The 20,560-nt window shown below is 34.7% G+C and overlaps 1 protein-coding gene across 1 annotated transcript; it reads right to left on the bottom strand.

The window, feature by feature from the left end:
* Positions 1-15,780: 15,780 nt before the first annotated feature.
* Positions 15,781-18,620, bottom strand: LOC148941754 (uncharacterized). The gene is made up of 2 exons (XM_089104251.1): positions 17,949-18,620; positions 15,781-17,566 (listed from the first exon to the last, which is right to left on the bottom strand). The coding sequence occupies exons 1-2, from the start codon at positions 18,593-18,595 to the stop codon at positions 15,781-15,783; spliced, it is 2,433 nt and encodes an 810-aa protein (XP_088960377.1). The 5' UTR covers positions 18,596-18,620.
* Between the last annotated feature and the right edge of the window lie 1,940 nt (positions 18,621-20,560).

The following is a 20,560-nucleotide window of genomic DNA, read 5'->3' on the forward strand; positions in this document are numbered from 1 at the left end:
TTAATATTGTTCTCTATATTCGGAAGTTTTGCTACCAAGGACAATTAAATCAAAATGTTTTTTTGTCTTGAAGTTTTAGTACCAAGGACATGAAATTGAAATGTTTTTCGTCTCTCGGATCCTTGAGTCTTAGGTCGAATTAAAATTTGTCTTTATATTTGGAAGTTTTAGTACCAATGACATGAAATTAAAAAGTTTTTCATCGCTTGGATCCATGTGCCTTAGGTCCAATTAAGATTTTTCCTTATATTTGGAAGTTTTGGTATCAAGGACATGAAATTAAAATGTTTTTTCGTCTCTTGGATCTATGTGCCTTAGGTTGAATTATGATTTATCTTTATTTTAGGAAGTTTTGCTACCAAGGACATTAATTAAAATGTTTTTCATCTCTTGGATCCATGTGCCTTAGGTTCAATTGAAATTTTTATTTATATCTGGAAGTTGTACTACCAAGGACTAGAAATTAAAATATTTTTTCGTCTTTTAGATCCATGCGTCTAAAGTCAAATTAAGATGCTTCTTTATATTTGAAAGTTTGGCTACCAAGGACATGAAATTAAAAGGTTTCTCTGTCTCTTGCATCTATGTACTTTAGGTCGAATTAATATTTCTCTGTTTATTTGGAAGTTGTGTACCATGGGCATGCAACTAAAAAGTTTTTAGTTTCTTGGGACTATGTGTCTTAATTTCAATCAGTATTTTTCTTTATATTTGGAAGTTTTGGTACACAAGACGTGAAATTAAAAAGTTTTTCATTTCTTGGATCCTATGTGTCTTAGGCCCAATCATGCCTAACAACTGTGGTTTTCTAAAACTCTTCTTTATATTTGGAAGTTTTGCTACCAGAGATATGAGATTAAAATATTTTTCGTCTTTCAGATCCATGTAGCCTACCTTAGGTAGGATTTATATTTTTCTTTATATTTGGAAGGTTTTGTACCAAGGTCATGAAATTAAAGTATTTTTTCGTATCTTGGATCTATGTTTCTTAGGGTCAAGTAAGATTTTTCTCTATATTTGGAAGTTTTGGTATCAATGACTTGAAATTATAAAGTTTTCATCTCTCGAACTCATGTGTCACAGGTTCAATCACACGTAAAAACTGTGGTTTTTAAAGATTTTTCATTATATTTGGAAGTTTTGGTATCAAGGACATGAAATTAAAAAAAATTCAACTCTTGGATGCTTGTTCCATAAGACCAATTAAGATCTTTTTTATATTTTGGAAATTTTGGTACCAAGGACATGAAATTGGAGTGTTTTCTCGTCTCTTAGATCTATGTACCTTCGGTTCAATTCTGATTTTTCTCTATATTTGGAAGTTTTGGTATCGTGGAGATGAAAGTAAAATGCTTTTTCGTCTCTTGGAACTACGTTCCTTAGATTGACTTAAGATTTGTCCTTAAATTTGGAAGTTTTGCTACTAAAGACATGAGAGTAAAATGTTTTTCGCCTCTTGGATCCATGTACCTTTGGTTCAATTAAAATTTTTATTTATATTTGGAAGTTTTGCTACCAAGAACTTGAAACAAAATGTTTTTTCGTCTCTTGGATCCATGTGTCTTTGGTCAAATTAAGATTTTTGTTTATATTTGACATAAAAATAATGACATAGAAAAAAAGTTAAAAAGACATAGAAAAAAGTCTATTAAGACATAGAAAAAAAGTTAAAAAATATGTAAAAAAAAATTGGATGGGGAGGGGTTCCTGGAGTAGTTGGGGGCCGTGAAGGGGGAGGATTGTTGCTCCTGGAAGTCGGGGGGAGGTTCATGGATTGGGGATTCGGGGCCCTGGTGAAGGACTTGGGGTCTTGGAGTGAGGACATGGAGACCTGGATGGGGATTTAGGTCCTGGATGGGGACTTGGGGTGCTGAATGAGAAATTGGGAGCCCAAACTCATGCCAATGTCCGGTAATGGAAAACCGATGTACACATTTTCGTTAACCATCAGAAGAAATTGTCTATTAGAGTAGAAAAAGATCTCTACCAGTTGTTTACAAGAATTCATATAAAAACTTCATTTACAATACATAGTATTTGTTTTAAGTCACTTGTATTATTAAACGACATTCTTGAGAGTCAAATCTCTGATAATAATGTTTCCCAGAATTTTCTTTATCACTCCAGAACGTCTTTGCCACATGGTCGACAGACTTGATGTCTCCAATGGCCGCTCGGAATGTCAGGCTATATGTCTTGTGGTATGGATGGTTTTGTGTGCTGTTACATATATGGTGTTTTGCGTTGTTGTATGGATGGTTTTGTATGTTGTTGTATGGATGGTCTTGTATATTGTTGTTTGGATGGTTTTGTGTCTTGTTGTATAGTGGGGGGTACTGCCCGCTTGGAATATAGGACCAATTGTATGTTGGGGGGACTGCCCCGTCAGAGTCATTAATACAATAAGGGGGTACTGTCCGCAACCTTATATTACTACATTACTACTTACGATAAAGTTTGAATTTTGTCCCAATTCTTTAAGAATGACTCTTGAATCACAAACGTCGTTTGCTTAGAACTAAAAGCTCTTTTAAAGCATTAAATAAAATTAGCGTAAAGAGTGAGGAATTGAGAAGGGGGCAAACCCTCTCATATACGTATTAATTTAAGTTCGTTTAAGTTTTAATGTTGCTCCTTACTTTCAATTGAAAAAAAGTTTTTTTAAATTTAATTTCTGATCAATTTTAAATAACGCTTGGAAATCTGGCTCCCAATTCATGGAATATTTCTTTCCCCAATTAAAAATACCTCTGTGGAAGGATCCCCTCTCGTAGCCCCCTTCACCAGAAAAGTACCCCCTAAAAATGTCTGTTTTCTTCCCAATAACCAATAATTTATGTAAACTATGGAAAAAGTTCATAACTTAGCACCCTTCCCCCCTGGAACTGTGGGGGGTTACGTCATACTCAAAAACATACTTATTAGGTTTTTCGACTATGCTGAAAAACATGGTTATTTAAAAAATTTTGACTGGGTGACTATGGGGAACAAATGAGCGGGGCAGGGGACTTAGTACCCCTCCAATATTTTTGGTTACTTAAAAACGGCACTAGAACGTTTCATTTCACATGAAATGAGCTCTCTTTCAGTCTTGTACGATCACTGGTTCGATGCGATTATCATTGGGAAAAAACACACATCCCTGATCCTTCTTCTGGCAAAAAAAGTGCGAAATTTCACATTTTTGTACATAGTAGCCTTTAACCTATACAGTCGGGTTCTCTTGTATGTTATTAAATAAAAAAAAACAAGTTTTTTAAACTGAAAGTAAGGAGCGACATTAAAACTTAAAACGAACAGAAATTATTCCGTATATGAAAGGGCTGTCCGCTCCTCTACACCTCGCTCTTTAAGAAAATTTTTCTTAGTTTGGAGAGAAACAGTTTCTTGTGTCACATTCAAACTGCTCCTTTAAGTTTGAGGCGTGCAGGAGGGGTCCACCCCGTATCTATAAGTACGTCGGTCTGTGCGGGGTATTTTGCATTGTTGCTTCATACTTTCAGTTTAAAAAACCTGTTTTTTTTTAATTTAGTTTATGAACGTTTTTTAGTTAATGCAGCTTTTATTTGCATAAAAATTTTACTTTTCTTTTGCTAAATGGATGTCTTTACAAATTAACTTACGTAACTAACTTATATATTCGTATATTTTTCTTCTGGCAAAAAATACAAAGTTGCAGATTTTTGCAGATATGAGCTTGAAACCTATGTAATAGGGTTTTCTGATACGCTGAATCTGACGGTGTGATTTTCATTAAGATTCTTTCACTTGTAGGGGATGTTTCCCCCCTCTTTAAAAAATCGGGTTAATTTTCTCAGGCTCGTAGCCTTTCATGAGTAATACTAAACTGAATAAAATTTACATATTTAGAATCAGCATTTTAAACACATTCTTTTGATACATTTATTGACATCAAAATTCCGTTTTTAAAAGTTTCGATTACTATTGAGCCGTATCGCTTGTTTTTTTATTGTTTTTTTTTATTACGTATATGTTATTACGTATATGAGGGGGTTCTCCCCGTAGTCAATACGACGCTATTTGCGTTAAAAAATTAAAAAATTTTCTTATTCACAAACCCCTGAATCACAAAGGCCGTTTAATTAGAATATATAGCTCTTTTGAAAGCACTAAAAAAAAAACTGTAGCGTAAAGAGCGAGGTATTGACTTGGGGGAGAACCCCCACACATACGTTATAATTTCTGTTGGTTTTAAGTTCTAATATTCCTTCTTACATTTCAGTTGAAAAAACTTTTTTTTTTTATTTAATTTCTGCTCGTTTTTTAAATAATGCTTGGAAATCCGGCGCCCCCTTCATAAAAATGTCCCTTACCCCAAAGAAACATCCTCTACGGAAATATTCTCCTGAGTAACCCCCTCCTCTAGCCCCCCTCCAGAAAAAATCCTTCCTGAAAATGGTTGTATACTTCCCAATAACCAATAAATAATGCTGGTAAGTCCGGCGCCCCCTTCATGGCAATTTCCCTTCCCCCATGAACACTTCCTTCATGAACAGATCCTCCCCCCTAACCCCCGACCCCCCCTTCCCTCCCACTACCAGAAAAAAAACCTCCTGAAAACTTCTGTATACTTCCGAATAACCAATGCTATCTGCTAACATTGGGTAAAGTTCATAACTTTTAGCCCTCCCTCTGGGTACTTCGGGGGATTAAGTCATCCTAAAAGACATATTTATCATATTTTCGACCATGCTGAACAAAATGGCTATCTCAAAATTTTGATCGGGTGACTTTGGGACTTGACTTGACTTGCTTTATTTACTACTAATTACAAAATAAACTATATACAAGCAACCGCCCGGGGAAGGCTCAAAAAGCCTGATGAAAGACGGCTGCAATCCTCTAATTCTCAACCTATAAAAATTCTTATTATCAAAAAAAAAAAAAGACCTGAAAAAAGACCTGAACACTCACTCAATTTAAACAAAAATAAAAAAAACTATTAATAAAAGAAAAAAAATTAAGACATTAATTATGAAAATAATAATAAATTACCTTCCCTCACCCAAAAAATTTTTTTTTATTTTTACTTTAAACGACCCAATGTGTTCAGCTTCCTGAACGCAAAATGGAATATCATTCCAAATACCGAATCCCGAAACCTGCACGTGTGGTGTCTCGATACTCAACCGTAAAATTTTCCGCCTCTCTAGTCGCATACCTGTGGAGTGAACTATTTACGCGACAAAAATTTGTAAAAACTGGAGGACATACATCATTCCAACATCTATAGGCAAAAATAGCAGCTTGGTAATCGCGAATCTGACCAATGTTAAGCGCTCTTAATTTTTTAAAACATGACGCGGTATCATTCACAATTTCTATATAATTCCCAAGAAGACGTACTGTTTTATTTTGTAAAATCTGCACTCTTTTGAAATTTGCATAAAAATTGCTAGACCAAATGACACAACCATACGACATATAAGGCGCAACAATACTATGATACAATAATAAAAGAACCGATAATGGTAAAAAATGCTTCAAACGACGCAAAATTCCCAGACCTCTAGCAACTTTAGCTGCAACAAGATCACTATGGTGCTTCCAAGACAAATTACAATCTAGCTGGAAGCCCAAATAACGCACCTCATGCACGTGTGACAAAGCCTTACCATTAAAAAATATATCTCCATCAACACTCGGATGCTTACCAACTCTCCTAAAAATCATAAAATTAGTTTTTTTAACATTCACTGACAAAAGGCTGAAACTTGTAAATACATAAAATGACTTTAAAACCCTATTTACTTTCAACAATAGATCATCAATAATTCGAATAGACATAGTTAAAGCAGTATCATCCGCAAAAGTCGTGATAAAACACTCCGGTAAGTAAAAACGCATTGAATCAACATACACAAGGTACAGAAGTGGTCCCAAGACAGATCCCTGAGGTACACCATACTTCACTTGATAGGGAGAAGAAAATGCATCATTTAAAACAACTTGAATAGATCTTCCACTTAAAAAACTATCAAACCATTTCAGATAATTACCACGAACTCCAAGGGACTGTAGACGTATGAGTAAAATTTTAAAATCCACTGTATCAAACGCCTTTCTAAAATCAATAAAAACAGTCAAAGGGATTTCACCACGTTCAAAGCATCTATTTACAATATCACAGAGAGAATGCATGGCGTCCGACGTCGAGTGACCTTTCCTAAAGTCGAACTGAGTTTCTCTTAACATCCCTGATTTCGTAAGAAAATCATGTAGAATTTTATTCACGATTTTTTCAAATATTTTTGAAAATAGGGGAAGGATTGATATAGGTCTATCATTTTTAATATTTAACTGATACAAATCTTTATGGAGGGGGATAACTATTTCCCTTTTAAGCGCATCGGGGAATACCCCAGTTTCCTAGGAAAGATTGATTATGTGGGCGAGACATGGTATTAAATAACACATCACTGATTTAAAAGCCTTCAAATTAATTCCATCTTTCCCTGCTGAATTAGATTTGATTGTTTTCACAACCTTCAGAATTTCATCTCCAGTACACGGTTGAAATTCAATTTCATTTCCAATTCCTCTTTCATCCAAAAATTCGTCCTCCAAGGAATCATTATTAAAATTCACTAACCCTTCCGCCTGCACATTTTGACCAATACTTGAAAAGAACTCAGCAAATTTATTAGTAATAATCGTTTCATCACTCAATTGCTTCTCCTTGAATAAGCAGCGAATTGGGTGGAGCTTATTTCTTCTTTCCCAATAGGTCATTTATAACCTTCCAAGTTCCTCTCGCATTATCCTTATTTAAACTCAGTTAGTTAGCAAAATATTCTTTTTTAGCTTTCTTTCTCATTGAGTTCACTTTATTGTGTATTATTTTAAACTCTTCCAGTTTCTTGACAAACTTACTATTTAAATCATCTACATACACTTGATTTCTTAAATGTGACGCTTCAAGAATTTCTGTAGCTATCCAAGGCTTCCTGGGTTGATCCTTATGCGGTTTCACAAATATAACTGGGCAAGTCTTGTCATAAATTGGCTGTATGATCCCCATCATGCAATCAAATGCCCCAGAAGCGTCATCTTTTATCTCCAAAATATCGCTAAGATCAGTGCTGCTTAACTCATCACCAAACCTCTGTAAGTTCTCTTTTTTTAACAATCGAGTCTTCACTTTTTTTCTTTCATTTCTTTCTATGCAGACACAAAGTACCATTCCGAGAACCGGAAAATGGTCAGAACAAGGGTACAGAACCACATCAGCATAACTACGGTCCAGATACTTCGAACCAACAAAAATATTGTCAATAAGAGTAGTTGAATGACTCGTAACCCGTGTTGGAATATTAGCTAGGGGAAAAAGATCAGTAGCAACCATCAAATTAAAAAAATCAAGATTCACTCCATTCAGCGATAGCAGATCAAAGTTAAAATCACCCATACAAATAAAATCTAAACCTGTCCGAGACACCGCACGCGTAAGTTGATCGAATCCACGCTCAAAATCTTCCCAGCTTGCGCTCGGTGGCTTATACACAATACTAATCAAAAATTTACTACTACCCAAATTTAAATCAATACTAAAACTTTCAAACTTACCCTCTATCCAAACATCAATATCATTTCTTACTTGGTATGTCAATGAGTTTGAAATCAAACACGCAATTCCCCCTCTGTGAAGTGACGTCCGGTTTTTAGCCTCCAAATTATAATCTGGAAAAGAATACAACGAGAGAGAGTGTTCCTGACTAAAAAAACTTTTACATATACCAACAAAACTAATTTTTCCTTGAGAATCAGAAAGAAATTGCAACACATCTTCATAACCAGTAGTGAGGTGACAATTCCAGGCACATAAACGCAACGAATCGGCTTCCCGGGGTCTAACTTCGATCTTTGGACATAAGCACTATTTTTTAACGGTTGAAATCTAACTTGGTTCATACACGGTTCAGCATCTCTTGACTATTGGTGCCGATAAAACCTCGTCTAGACGAAAAGGTCGGCTCATTAAATCATCAAGTTAAGAACCAACGAAAGTAAATAAATAAACATATAAAATATCTCTCTAAATAAAAAAAAAGAAAAAAAAGTAAGAAATAAAAAATAGGAGACCAAGACATTTTTTTGCAAATAAAAATAGAAAGAATAAAACCAAAAACGAAAAAAAACGGATCCCTCAAAAGAAAAGGAAAAGAGATAATAAAATAAACGGGAGACCAAAAGAGTTTATGTGAATAATAATAAGAATGAAAAACTCGCGAAAACGACACACAAACAAACAAGGCAACAACGCTGTACAGAGAAGAAAAAACGACAAAAAACAACACAAATATTAATTTAAACACATTCAGCAAGAGATCTTATTTTCCGGGCAGACGGTTCACCAGGTAGCTTCACTAGTATGTTGCCCCGGTCGGTCCATACATTTTTAACACCAAAGCGATCCCTTGCGGCATTTAGCAGGTCGCGACGTCGCTTTGTAAGGGATTCCGACACAAAGATATCAGACCCAGCTAGTTTAGACTTCTGTAAGAACACTTTTTGAGCAAATTCTTTACTAACAAATCGCACTAAAACTGGGTCGACTTTGTCACTGGTGGTATGAGACTCATTCATTCTAAGCCGGAAAACACTTGATAATTCACCAGAAGATATGCCAGTAACACCCATCCGTGTCGAAAGGACACTGAGCATAGTCGTTTTAAGGTAAACTCCTGGCTTTTGCTTCAGACCGTTTAAAACAAGACTGTCCAACATAATTTATTGATCAATATCGTCTAGCCTGACTTCGATTTTTTCAATTCGATTCTCCAGATTACGGGTTTGCATTCTATACATTTTCAACTCACGCTCGATACGGTCTAATATGGGGTTGAACTCTAGTGACACAGACTTATATGATTCGCTAATTATAGTCTCAGCTGTATCTTTAAGACCAGATTTCGCATTCCAGCCACACTTGGCAGAAACCTGACGAGTTATCTCTGTAACTATAGATTCCCTAGTTTTCTCTAGCTCTTGTTCTGTAGCAGAAATTCGTGCAAATAAAGCAGACTGTGAACCGGGCAGTACGGCAGCTTGATCCGGTACTTTTAGTGCCGCAAACGCTTTTGAAATAGACCTGTAAATGTCGGGAAAACGCTCAAGTTCCTCAAAAGGGTGTTTCACACTATTTGCAGTTTTAGTAGAAGCCTCTTGAATATTATCCTTGAAGGATACAAGATTATTCTCAGAAACAATTTGCTTGTTATGATCCCCGTAACAAAAGATCAAATAGTTAGTTCACTTTCCATCATTTTTTGTAATCTTCAGAATTCGTACAGGTCACAATGGATAACCTGCAAATTTCGCCAGCAAGAATTGCTTGAAAGACGTAATGATTAGTGTGAGAAAGAAAACCCAAAATTAAAAATGAAAAACCAAAATGAGACTTATCTTGTAGTGGGCAGGCCCACGGATGGCGTTGGCAATCACCGCTCTTGCAGGGTGGCCCAGTGGACCATGGAGGCCTGCGACGTTTTTTTTCCACCGTTTTCTTACATCCAAAACAGCATAGCATCCAATTATTAACAAAATAACTAAGCCACAGCAAGTCCTTTTTCTTTTCACAAAATGTGAATACAGCGAAACGAATTAATTCACTTATTGCGAAACTGTCCACTGTAATTTATTCTAAATTTAATCCGGCTTAAAAAAAAACAGATGTTTACAGGTCAGATGCCAAACAAGAACTAAAGGGAAAAAATAAGCGTGGGAGGGGGCCTAGTTGCCCTCCATTTTTTTGGTCACTTAAAAAGGGAACTAGAACTTTTAATTTCCGTTCCAATGAGCCCTCCCACGAAATTCTAGGACCACTGGGTCGATACGATCATTCCTGGGAAAAAAAAAATAACAAATAAACACGCATCCGTGATCTTCCTTCTGGCAAAAAATTTCAAATTCTACATTTTTGCAGATAGGAGCTTGAAACCTCTACAGTAGGGTTCTCTGATACGCTGAATATGATGGTGTGATTTTCATTAAGGTTCTATAGCTTTTAGGTTGTCTTTCCCCCTTTTTTTGAAAATCAGCCAAATTTTCTCATGTGCGTAACTTTTGATGAGTAGCACTAAACTTGATGAAAGTTATATATTTAAAATCAGCATTGAAATCTGATTCTTTTGATATATCTATTGGTATCAAAAACCCGTTTCTAGAGTTTCGGTTACCATTGAGCCGGGTCGCTCCTTACTTACAGTTCGTTACCACGAACTGTTTGAAATCTGATGGTGTGATCTTCATTAAGGTCACTTGATGTTTTGTAGTGTTTCCCCTCTTTTTAAAATTTAGACAATTTTTTTTATGCTAGTAACTTTTGATGGGTGACATTAAACTCGATGAATTTTATATGTTTTGAATAAGCATCAAAATTCGATTCTTTTGATGTATACATTGCTATAAAGACTCTATTTCTTAGATTTTCGGTTACTATTGAGCCGCATTGCTCCTTAGTTACAGCGTGTTACCATGAACTGTTTGATTAAGACATAAGTTAATTTTATGAGCGCTATAGTAAGTAAATAAAAATCAAGCAATTTTTTATTAAGCAAAGTAGGCGATTTATCGAAGAGCAAAATTAACAATTTAAAGACATAAGACAATTTAACTGAAAAAAACAACAACACAATATTGCAGTCCCCAATATGCTCTCTCGAAGAGAAGACCTATCTGTAAAAACATAGAAAACTGAGTGAATAAATAAAAAAATAAGAATTCATGATACTTATTAAGTATCCGGTAAACACGCGGGAAGTTAAGTTTCTTTAATACTAATAAAATAGAACAAAGTGTGATAAAAATATAACAGTTGTGAATCAAATTTGGGCTATATCTTTGCACGTTAGGAGGGGGGATAGAACATATTACCTATATTAAATACGTAACCTATCCTAAACTAGGGACCTTTTCTTGCCTCTTTAACCCCCCAAAACTAAAGTTTAAATCTTTGTCACGGAGTGAGCAATATTTCACTAGGCACCAAAAGTTTGTTTTTCATACAACATCTTTGAGATTTCGATGCGGTCTTTCCAGCGTGTTTACTGGATTCTAAATAAGTACCAAATTCATCAGTGCGTTCGATCATCCCTTATCCGATTTTACAACAAATACTTATCGGACCGCGTGGAGCAACGCTTTTGGACAACTAAACGAATAACAATATTGATCACGTATGTTCCAATTTTAAGCGTAACTCGGTGCCAGAGTCCTAAAGGTGCGTTAATTTTGACTATTGCTCTATTCTTTTATTCTCTTCCTTTAGTTTTATGTTTGAAGTGACTGAATTAGTTTGGCTACATGTTACGTCACTTAATCTTCAATTTTAGGGGTTAGCCGGGGTAACTTATATGACAACAGATCCAAGCCGCTTCATATAGCAACCCTCTAACTTCTGACATCATATACGTCACGTTTTACTGCAAAGATCATTTCTTCTTCTTCTTCTTCTTTGAATTAATTTGGAAACTCTTTCGCATAATCTCATCACCGGAATGAAATTTCGAGCCCTCTAGTATGTTGCTATAGCTGGCTTCAAACTCTAGTCCGAATGCTAAAGATAATAGGGCCGTCTTTTGCTCATCTTTGTGCTAAGATCTTTCATCTTTTGACACAGAACGCTTAAAAGTGAAATCTTAGCACTAAGACCTTACATGTTATAGCGTTCTTTTGCAAACATCTTTCATCATTCTGCTCTGATCAGCGGTCTAAGAACAATGATGAGTATATCATCAAAGTTCTCTCATCATTGTTCTATATGGTAGAAATATGGCGTCTTTCATGCTTAATGCTAACATCGTTGAGCTGTAAGATCTTGTAACAAAGATGAGTTAAAAGAACGGAAATCTTTGCAGAAAGATGTGAGATCTTAGATGTAAGATCTCAGTGCAAAAGAACGGCCCTAATGATACGTTCGAGCACCTCCCATCCGACAAAGTGGAATTTCAATGGGTATCACATGCAATCTGATAGAGAACGATCTCTAACCTATCGCAGCTAAAAACTTAGAAATGGATTTTGAAAAAAAAAATAATCGTCAAGTGATTCAAGTGAGGAAGAATCGCCGTTTGAAGCTGATTCAAGGACGTAAACTACTATTTTGATTAATCTTAATGGTAAAGGTTGATCTAAAAAATGAATTTTTGGTTACTCCGAATAATAGCCCGAAAGGCCACAAAAAGGTGTTAGATCAAAATGAAAACAATACCATTGGATTTTTTATAAACAAAAGCCCTATATAGGATTTGTTTCCTACAAATCGATAAATACTAAATATTTCGATCGAAATATTTCAATTTTTAGATGAATCGAAAAATTTGATTCTTTTTCTTGTGAGGGCTTTTTTCTTATGAGAAAATTCAAATATACCAAAAGCAAGTGCGTATCTGTTACGTTGGGGTTATGGGTCTCGGTATGTTGGGAGACATGAGAATAGGTTAACTAATGAATTTGACTTTCCTAGTGAAGTGACCAACTTGATCAGGGAGGCTTCAGTCCGAAGTTACAACCATTCTAAATATTACCTTTTGACTCTGCCGAATGTGGCATCCGAACTACACCAAATGTCATGGGGGAAGTTAGAAATAGGGAGCTAGTCAAATAAACCCGTACACATTCTTCATAGGTCATCAGATTCCAGGGAGCGTACCAAATGGATAATATACGAACTAGAGGGCTACTCTTGAAATCTAGATACGAGCATGTAAAATAAAACTGTAAAAATAGAAAAGTAATGGGTTTATTGGACTTACATGATTAAACATGCGGCTTCAAACTTCAGTAGGCAAAAGCAAATACAGCAATTGACAATGATACTGTGATTTTTATCAGAAATGCTCGTAGCATAATAATCGAAAAACCCCTCCTCTCTACCATATATCACGAAATTTGCTTCTGAGCAATAAACACTAATTTCCTGATTGGTTCATCTCCACACTGAGGGCCCGTCTCTTTACTCTTATACTGACAAAATCAAACATTATGCGGCCAAAACTACCCAATAGTTTTTTTTTTCGCGATATTCTGATCATTAAACATACACATTCCTGAGAGTACTTCTAAATTCTCTAAACTAAGTTTTAAACAATGTCCCACTATGTATTTCAAAGCACTCCTGCGAAATTCAAATCCATCTCATTAGTATTATTCTTGCAAAAAACCCGTATTTTTCTGCTTTTCAGATCTGTCAAAAGCACTTGGAAGTGTTCGCGAGTCCTTTGTTTTGTAGAACAAAGAATGCGGATCTATACTGAGTATTCATGAAGTTCTTGGTATTTGAAATTAATCACCTTTTGCTTTGAACTTTTTAAAGGGATATTTGGCTGATAAATAAATGAGAATTTGAATCAGATTTCCAAGCTTAATTAAGGGGGTTTGATTTGCATCGGAAGCGTATTTAAAATGAAGTAAACTTTTCATATTTTAAAGTAAAACATTGTACATGGTACATATCACCCATCCCAATTTTGAATAACGTCCCGTTATTAGTATTTGCTTGCCTTCAGGTTTTAAATTTTTTGGCATTTGTCTACTATTTGTTTCATACAATTTTAACTGATTTTGTGTTATTATAAGTCTATTTGATCTTAAGCGATTAAAATTCTTCCTATATTACTTTTCTCATTTTAAGTCTGCTAAGTTTCCTCTATCGGACTAAGATAGCTACTTACACCAAGGGTTTTTTTTTTCTTTTCTACATCTAACATTTATAATTACTATATTTCTATCAATATTTTCTAATCTTTATCGTACTCTACTACTGATAAAAATTTTTTTTTTTTTTTCAAGATTATTCTTTTATGTTTTTTTTTTCTATTTTAAGTTGTCTACATAATAACAAAGTTTCCTGTCTTATTATAAATTAAAAGAATAATATTAAAATACTACGAATTATTCTACCTAAATATATATAGTGATACATACATGAATAATTTATAACACTCACTATTGGATTACCATTTTCACTGGTAATAGAAATATTTTCACTGGGTTTTGTTATGTAAATATAATATGAATATCATTGAATTATCAAAGTTAATAAAACGTGATATAAGTTCACACCTATTTTACCACTATACGTGTCCTTTAGCGTACTCGATTTTTTGCTGCAAATTAGGGTCCTTCGCTAGTGTTGTTGAAACATAAAAGATACTTCATATATAGTTCCTTCACAGATTAGTGTCTCATTGTAGATGCGTTCATCTCAGACGAAATGATTAAATCTCTGATTGCAGGTGCGTAGAATTTCACCATTATGGTTCGTTTTCACCTGTTGTTTTAAATGTCTTGTAGGGTGCTCTGTTGTTAAAGTCTTGAGCACTGGGATTACGTTGAAGACAGAGATTCTGATTATTTAAAAACAGCGGTATATAGTAGTTACCTTTCGGTTACTTTTATTACGGAGATAATGTATTTGTTGCTAAAACTGTTTCTTCGTGCACTTAAATATTATAGTTCATAAAATTGTTCATGCATGGCTAGTTTCCATTGGCTTATATGGTGACTCCTTCTTAAATCGTGATGGAATGACGTTTAAATTTGGAGCGCGACGACATCAAACTTTAGTAACTCCTTTAACATACTGTCTCTGTTTCGTGGTAGGAGTACATTGTCATTCTGGGGTTGTCACTAGAATTATTTTGACTTCTATGATTCGGTTTTCAAGTTCATATTTCAAAAATTATCCCATAACGTTTACGGTAATGTTTCTATTGTCTCTGTAACTTCGTAATGGAGAAATATTTGAAGATGACCTGAAGTGTAAATCATCGATGTGTAAAGCTTTTCTTATTTTGATTCTTTAACACACTCAACGTGGTAAAGTGGGATCATCAATTTTATTATTAAAGATAATATATTCATTCATGTCTTATGTTGGTTAGTGGAATTCTCAGGTTTTTTTTTGTGTTTATAAGGTACTGGATACTTGAGACTTGTTACCTGATATATAATACAATTTGTAATTGAAGAAATTACTCTTCGTTGAACGATCATCATTTCCTTGATCGAAGTGTATCCGTACTTTGGTGTGCGAAGCTTGGATGAGGCTTCCTCGGGCTTTATGGCGAGCATCTTCGTTGGTTGAGAAGTGATGAAAATAGGTGCTACTGGGATATGATTGCACTGGTTTATGCATTGGCCTGATTAGTATGTCGTCCCAATTCCTGAAATAAAATAACTCGGCAGAATCACATGTTCTTTAGGATGAGTAAACATGACACAAGTGGGCCATGCATCAACTGGGTACATTTTACTCTATAAGGCAACTTAAATGCACTGACATTATTATACACACATTGATTTTTAAAGAAATGACATTTTTATTACATGTGTGGGAACACTTATGAGGCTTCCCTTGGAAATTCCTAAACATAGAAATTTCTCCTAGGTTATCATAATAACGATACATGAGATTAATTTTTATGAAACAAGGTTTCACATTATGCTCCTTAGCATACGTTATTGTATACACTTTATTTAAATCTCTTTTAACGTCTAACTAATTTTACATAGTATTACAATAATCATTTAAACAAATTTTACGCTACGTCATTAAATTTGAGGTCTGGCTTTACAACACATTTCATGCCTGCACTGTTCACGCACGTCCGTGCTGTAAAAGAAACGGCTGTTGCAGCGTCATAGCCACACGGTTTTAAGTAAACGATACTACATGGAGGGAGATAGACATAGCAAGGATTAATGGAGACCTCAATATATCCACTCGTTTTCTAATGTCTTCCCTTTTTTTTTGGCTTAAGCGATTTCGCGGGGTTCTACGTTTAACTTTTGCATTTCTGCCACTTCTTCGTGGTCTTCCTTTGGGATTGGCCTTCTTATTCTCAAAATTCTTCCATAATTGAAATTCAGTAAGGCTCTTATAGTTAAGGAAATCGCGAACACGACACATACAGTCAGTAGTATGTTCCACCAAAAATTGGTTGAGAATAATCCGTATCTCTCATCTACGTACATTAATCTCTGGTCTTCATTGGTAAATAGGGGGATCTGGGAATCTAATGCTTCTTTTATTCTAGTAAGTGTCAACGTTCCTTTATTCTTTTCTATTTTTGACCATATTGAGGTTTTTATTTCCTCGCTTTCTATATTTGGGATAGTATACGATAGGTTGATTGCCTCGAAATTGATTATTTCAGGACTTATTATGTTAGTACTCGTGGTAATTAACTGTGTTTGAACTGTTGATTCTTTAGTTACAAGCCGGCATCCTTGTCTTATGGTTCTCGTACCCACATCTTGTAGTAGCAATTCTGTTCTATAACTCGGGTCAATTTTCTCCGTATTATTGTAGCAAGATAAAGTTCCAACAGTTTCTCTTGGAACAGAAAATAACCAAAGGTCGTTCCTAAGGTGTATGAATATTTCTCGTTTATTACTTCCTAATAAGGCTTCGCATGAATCGGGTATTTCTTCTTGTTGCGTGTTTTTTAAGAATATATCTAACATACAAGATCCAGACTTAACATTGTAATTAGGTAACGTAAGTTGACAAACTAGGTTTTTGAATGACACACACTCCTTTAAATCTTGGGGGTTTGCTAGGGCATATTTCCGTCTATCTTGATCAACAAGTAAATAGTCAGCTTCAGGTGTGATAGTCATGAATGAGTTCGTTTTCTTTATGTTAGCGGGGAAGGTCGAGATTTTGTACAAGTCATATATCGATTGTTGGTTTATCAATGGAATTGTCACTACTGCGAATAATTGTTCGTTTATTTCCGTTATGTGTACTTTTAGCTTTGTATAATAAAGGAATAAATTTGATATTTCTGGTTCTATCGGTAAATGTAAACCAAACGTTAGGTGTGTTTTTATTTCATCTAAAATGCTTTTTAAGTTGGAAGGGTCTACCAGGTCGTATGACAAGGTTCCTCCCGTGAGGACAAATAATGCGAACTCAAATTTGCTAACGTCAGTTGCTAGATTTAGTAATGACATGGTAATTATATCGAGTGACACCATGGTAAGGCTTGAATCTGTCACCACACGATCTACTTCATTCCTTAAGTAATTCATTATATTTACAGTTTTTGAGATTTTCTTGGGTATCATTTCGACTTTATCTCTTTGGTAGTTAGCTATACTTGCTTGTATTTTCTGGACGTGTAACGTTATGTTCATGGCATTATTCAGCTTTTTCACGTTTTCCCTTAGGATATTCAGGTCTGCTTCCGTTGTTAAACCAAAAAGGCGGGAGGCGAGTTCTCCTATGATGGGAATTAGACTTGTCGATCTCTGATATTTGTTTCTTCGAAAAAATACTACAAAAATTCGCGTCGTACTTTTTTTTAATTTTTGTATTTCTGTATTAAATAGTTCAAACAAAGCTTGTAATCTTTGTCTGTATAATATTAAAAATGCCTGGTGGGTTGACACTTTTTGGGCGTTTTTCTCGCTTAGATCAGGTAATGGTTCAATATCTTCTTTTGCTGGCTCGTCGGCCATTGCTAATCTAGCACAAGTGCGCTTGTCGTCTATGATCCAACATTTCTGGTGTACGTATTCATTTTCTTCTTCTTTTTTGTAACTATTTTTTTTTCTTTTGGTTTAACTGCTTGTACTTTTATTGTTTGTATCTAGGTGTGTTTTACTGGGGTTCCTGCGTTCATGCCTATAGTAAATATGAATTTCGGCTGGGTTCGCGTAAACGTGGGCCCTTTAGACCAAGTCCATTTTATTATTATTGTTGGTTTCAGATAGGTCAGTGTTGTCAAATTTTATGGTGATTATTGGTTAAACGCGCTCATTTCTGGGATCGTACTAGTCGTAGTTTCTGACATTGAGGAGTTTATTTCCCTATTGGGTTGTTACAAGTAGGCGTGGTCTGTTTTGTTTACTTTTCGTTCTCCATGGTATGGTTTTCGTTTACAGTATATTGATGTGTATTTTAAAATTTTAACTACTTTAGATTAATAATTTTTATGTAGTCCTTATCCTTTGCGAGTTTTGATAATATTTGCTTTGTAACATTTTTGTCAGCATGGTTCTGCCACAACTCCTTGAGAAAAGTCCATAGGCTCGGTAATTCATTTAGCATTGCGTAATTTCCATCGTAAAGTTTTCCTTTTCTTGGAGTCGATGGTTTGGTATTTTCTACGGGTTTCATCGCGGTAAAATCTTTCGACAAGCTCTCAACGTTATTCGTTGACCTTTTCTTTCTATTTTCTCTGGTACTGGTTCCTAGTGCCATGTCTATTTCCGCCATTTTTTTGTCAAAATCATCTATTATAAATTTTGATTTTAATTTTGGGAGAGTTGGGGCTTGGAATTCTTTGTTGTCCTTACTATGCATCATTTTACTGGCCTGTAACCCTTTATCTGACCTTAGGAATTGAAATATGGATTCCTTGAGTTCATTCGTATTTTTCTCCAGTCTCGTTACTTGTTGAAATAAGGTTTCAAATGGTTTGGGATCCAATTTCATAAAAATTTTCCATGCATTATGGCTTGCTAGGAGCGAATTTTCATGCTTAAATATAACTCCATGTTTTACAATATCTTGGGCTGCTGCGTGAACAACGAGGATTATGATGATGTTCTTAAGCCTCATCTTTTTTCTTGTTTCTAAAATTAATCTATTATTAATTTTATCTATTTTTGGAAAATTTGTTTTACTAATTTTTTCTTTTTTTTTCTCCTTATAATTTTAAATTGGGCCGTTTTATGATGATTTTTTGTTGATTCAATTTTTGAACTATTTTACATCATTAACTAACAAGACTGATTTATAAGCATAGTACAGTTTTTGTTGGTGAACGACATCTTAAAATTGGAACTATTATGGATATTCTCTCTCTCTACTCTAGTGATTAATACTATTATGAATAGTCGAGATATACTTCAAACAATTAGTTACTATTGCCAAGGGGCGTATATATTTTTTTTGTATTCTATTCAGTAAGTGGCATATAAATAAGTAAGCAATTAACATATACAAAAATACACTGGTGGCCTATTTTCGTTATCAATCTCTTAAAGACCCTATTGACATTCTTATAAGTAAAATCATTAGACTCTGCATTAATTCAAAAATTATTCTTTTACACGAGAGCGTTGTTGTAATTATATGGTTTAACTTATCATAGGATACATCCTAATTCATTAAGTTACTTAATATATGTATACTTTCAAGGGAGTAAACTTTTAAAACAGGGTGGTTTACGATAGGCCTTATTGTAGAGACATTTCAATTCTATTTATAAATGTGATTCCTTCCGTGCTCATTTATATTCAATTTCAAGATTGCCGTATCTTTCGGTAGTTTCTACCGTGTTTCTACTCGTGCTAGCATGTTATTGAGGTGATGAATTTCCCATGTTAACACATTTGTGCTTAGAAATTTCAATTCAAATACCGTGTTATTTTCGTTATTTTCATTTGTGTCCATGTGCATTAAATAGACCAACAAATCATTCGGGAGTTCCAGTTTAGTCAACGTGTTCGCTATGCTATTCTTGTTCATGTTTTCACGAATTACCTTACGACATTGTTCGGCTAGGGAAAGTCGATTATTTATAACTTTCACTACTTTAAAAATTAATTGCATATGTGATGCATTACAACATTTTTGTTCACGTACAATAATATCGAAATTGGGAAATACTTTGGATCCAAAATTTTCATCTTCTTCAAAAAGATTTATTGTAATTTTCTTTATGTCATTGTAATCTCGCGCGGTAATTTCCAATGTATTTGACTTTACTTCGGGGTTTATGCCATCGAAATTCCAGCAATTTTTATACAAACTTTTGAGGAATTTTCCTCCATTTAGTAAGTTATACTATCGATCGATTAGTAATGTGAGAAATTTAAGTGGCCATATTGTCGCGATACCACGTTCGTCTTGGGTTTGCCACAGGTTTTCTGCGATAAATTCGGCAATTAGGGGATATTTTAACATTGGGATCTTGTTTAAGAGAGTTCTAAATGTCATAATAGCTGTTAATCTGGTTTTTTCTATTGTTTTGGGGCTCATCCTTGGAATGAAATTACAATATACTAAACTTGCCACTATTCTTAAGATTATTCTGTCATCTAGGGAATTTCTAGGTGGTTTTAGAAGAAAATGTAACGTGACAAAGTCTAATTCTTCTGCTACTTTTGTTAATGCATATTCATTTAATGACTTATTTAAATTATTTAGACTATGACATTTTTTATACGCGAGGCGTTGTGGATAAATAATAGGCGGTGTTTCTGACGCTAATTGTGGTGTATTTAATTGCGGGCAACTGGAAAATTTCTTCTTTTTATTAATAAATTAATTATCTACCTAAGGAGGTTAGAACATTCCAAGGAGGTTATCTCTTTCTGATTTTCCGACGAAAAGACTGGTGAAATTGTTAGTTCCGTTTTATGTTGGCTCGGTGAAGGCTGTACGCATAAGCAATCGTCAGAAGTCAGTGTATATCTGGAAGTTTTTGATTTTTTATTTTAATGACTAATAACATGCGGGTGAAGCTACAAAAACTCTTAAAATGAGGATACTATGGAGATTATAGTTATTATGTTTTTC

The sequence above is a fragment of the Artemia sp. Qi Xiang Cuo genome, chromosome 18 (genome assembly GCF_049724085.1).
Source record: "Artemia sp. Qi Xiang Cuo chromosome 18, ASM4972408v1, whole genome shotgun sequence".
In the NCBI taxonomy this organism is placed as follows: Eukaryota; Metazoa; Arthropoda; class Branchiopoda; order Anostraca; family Artemiidae; genus Artemia; species Artemia sp. Qi Xiang Cuo.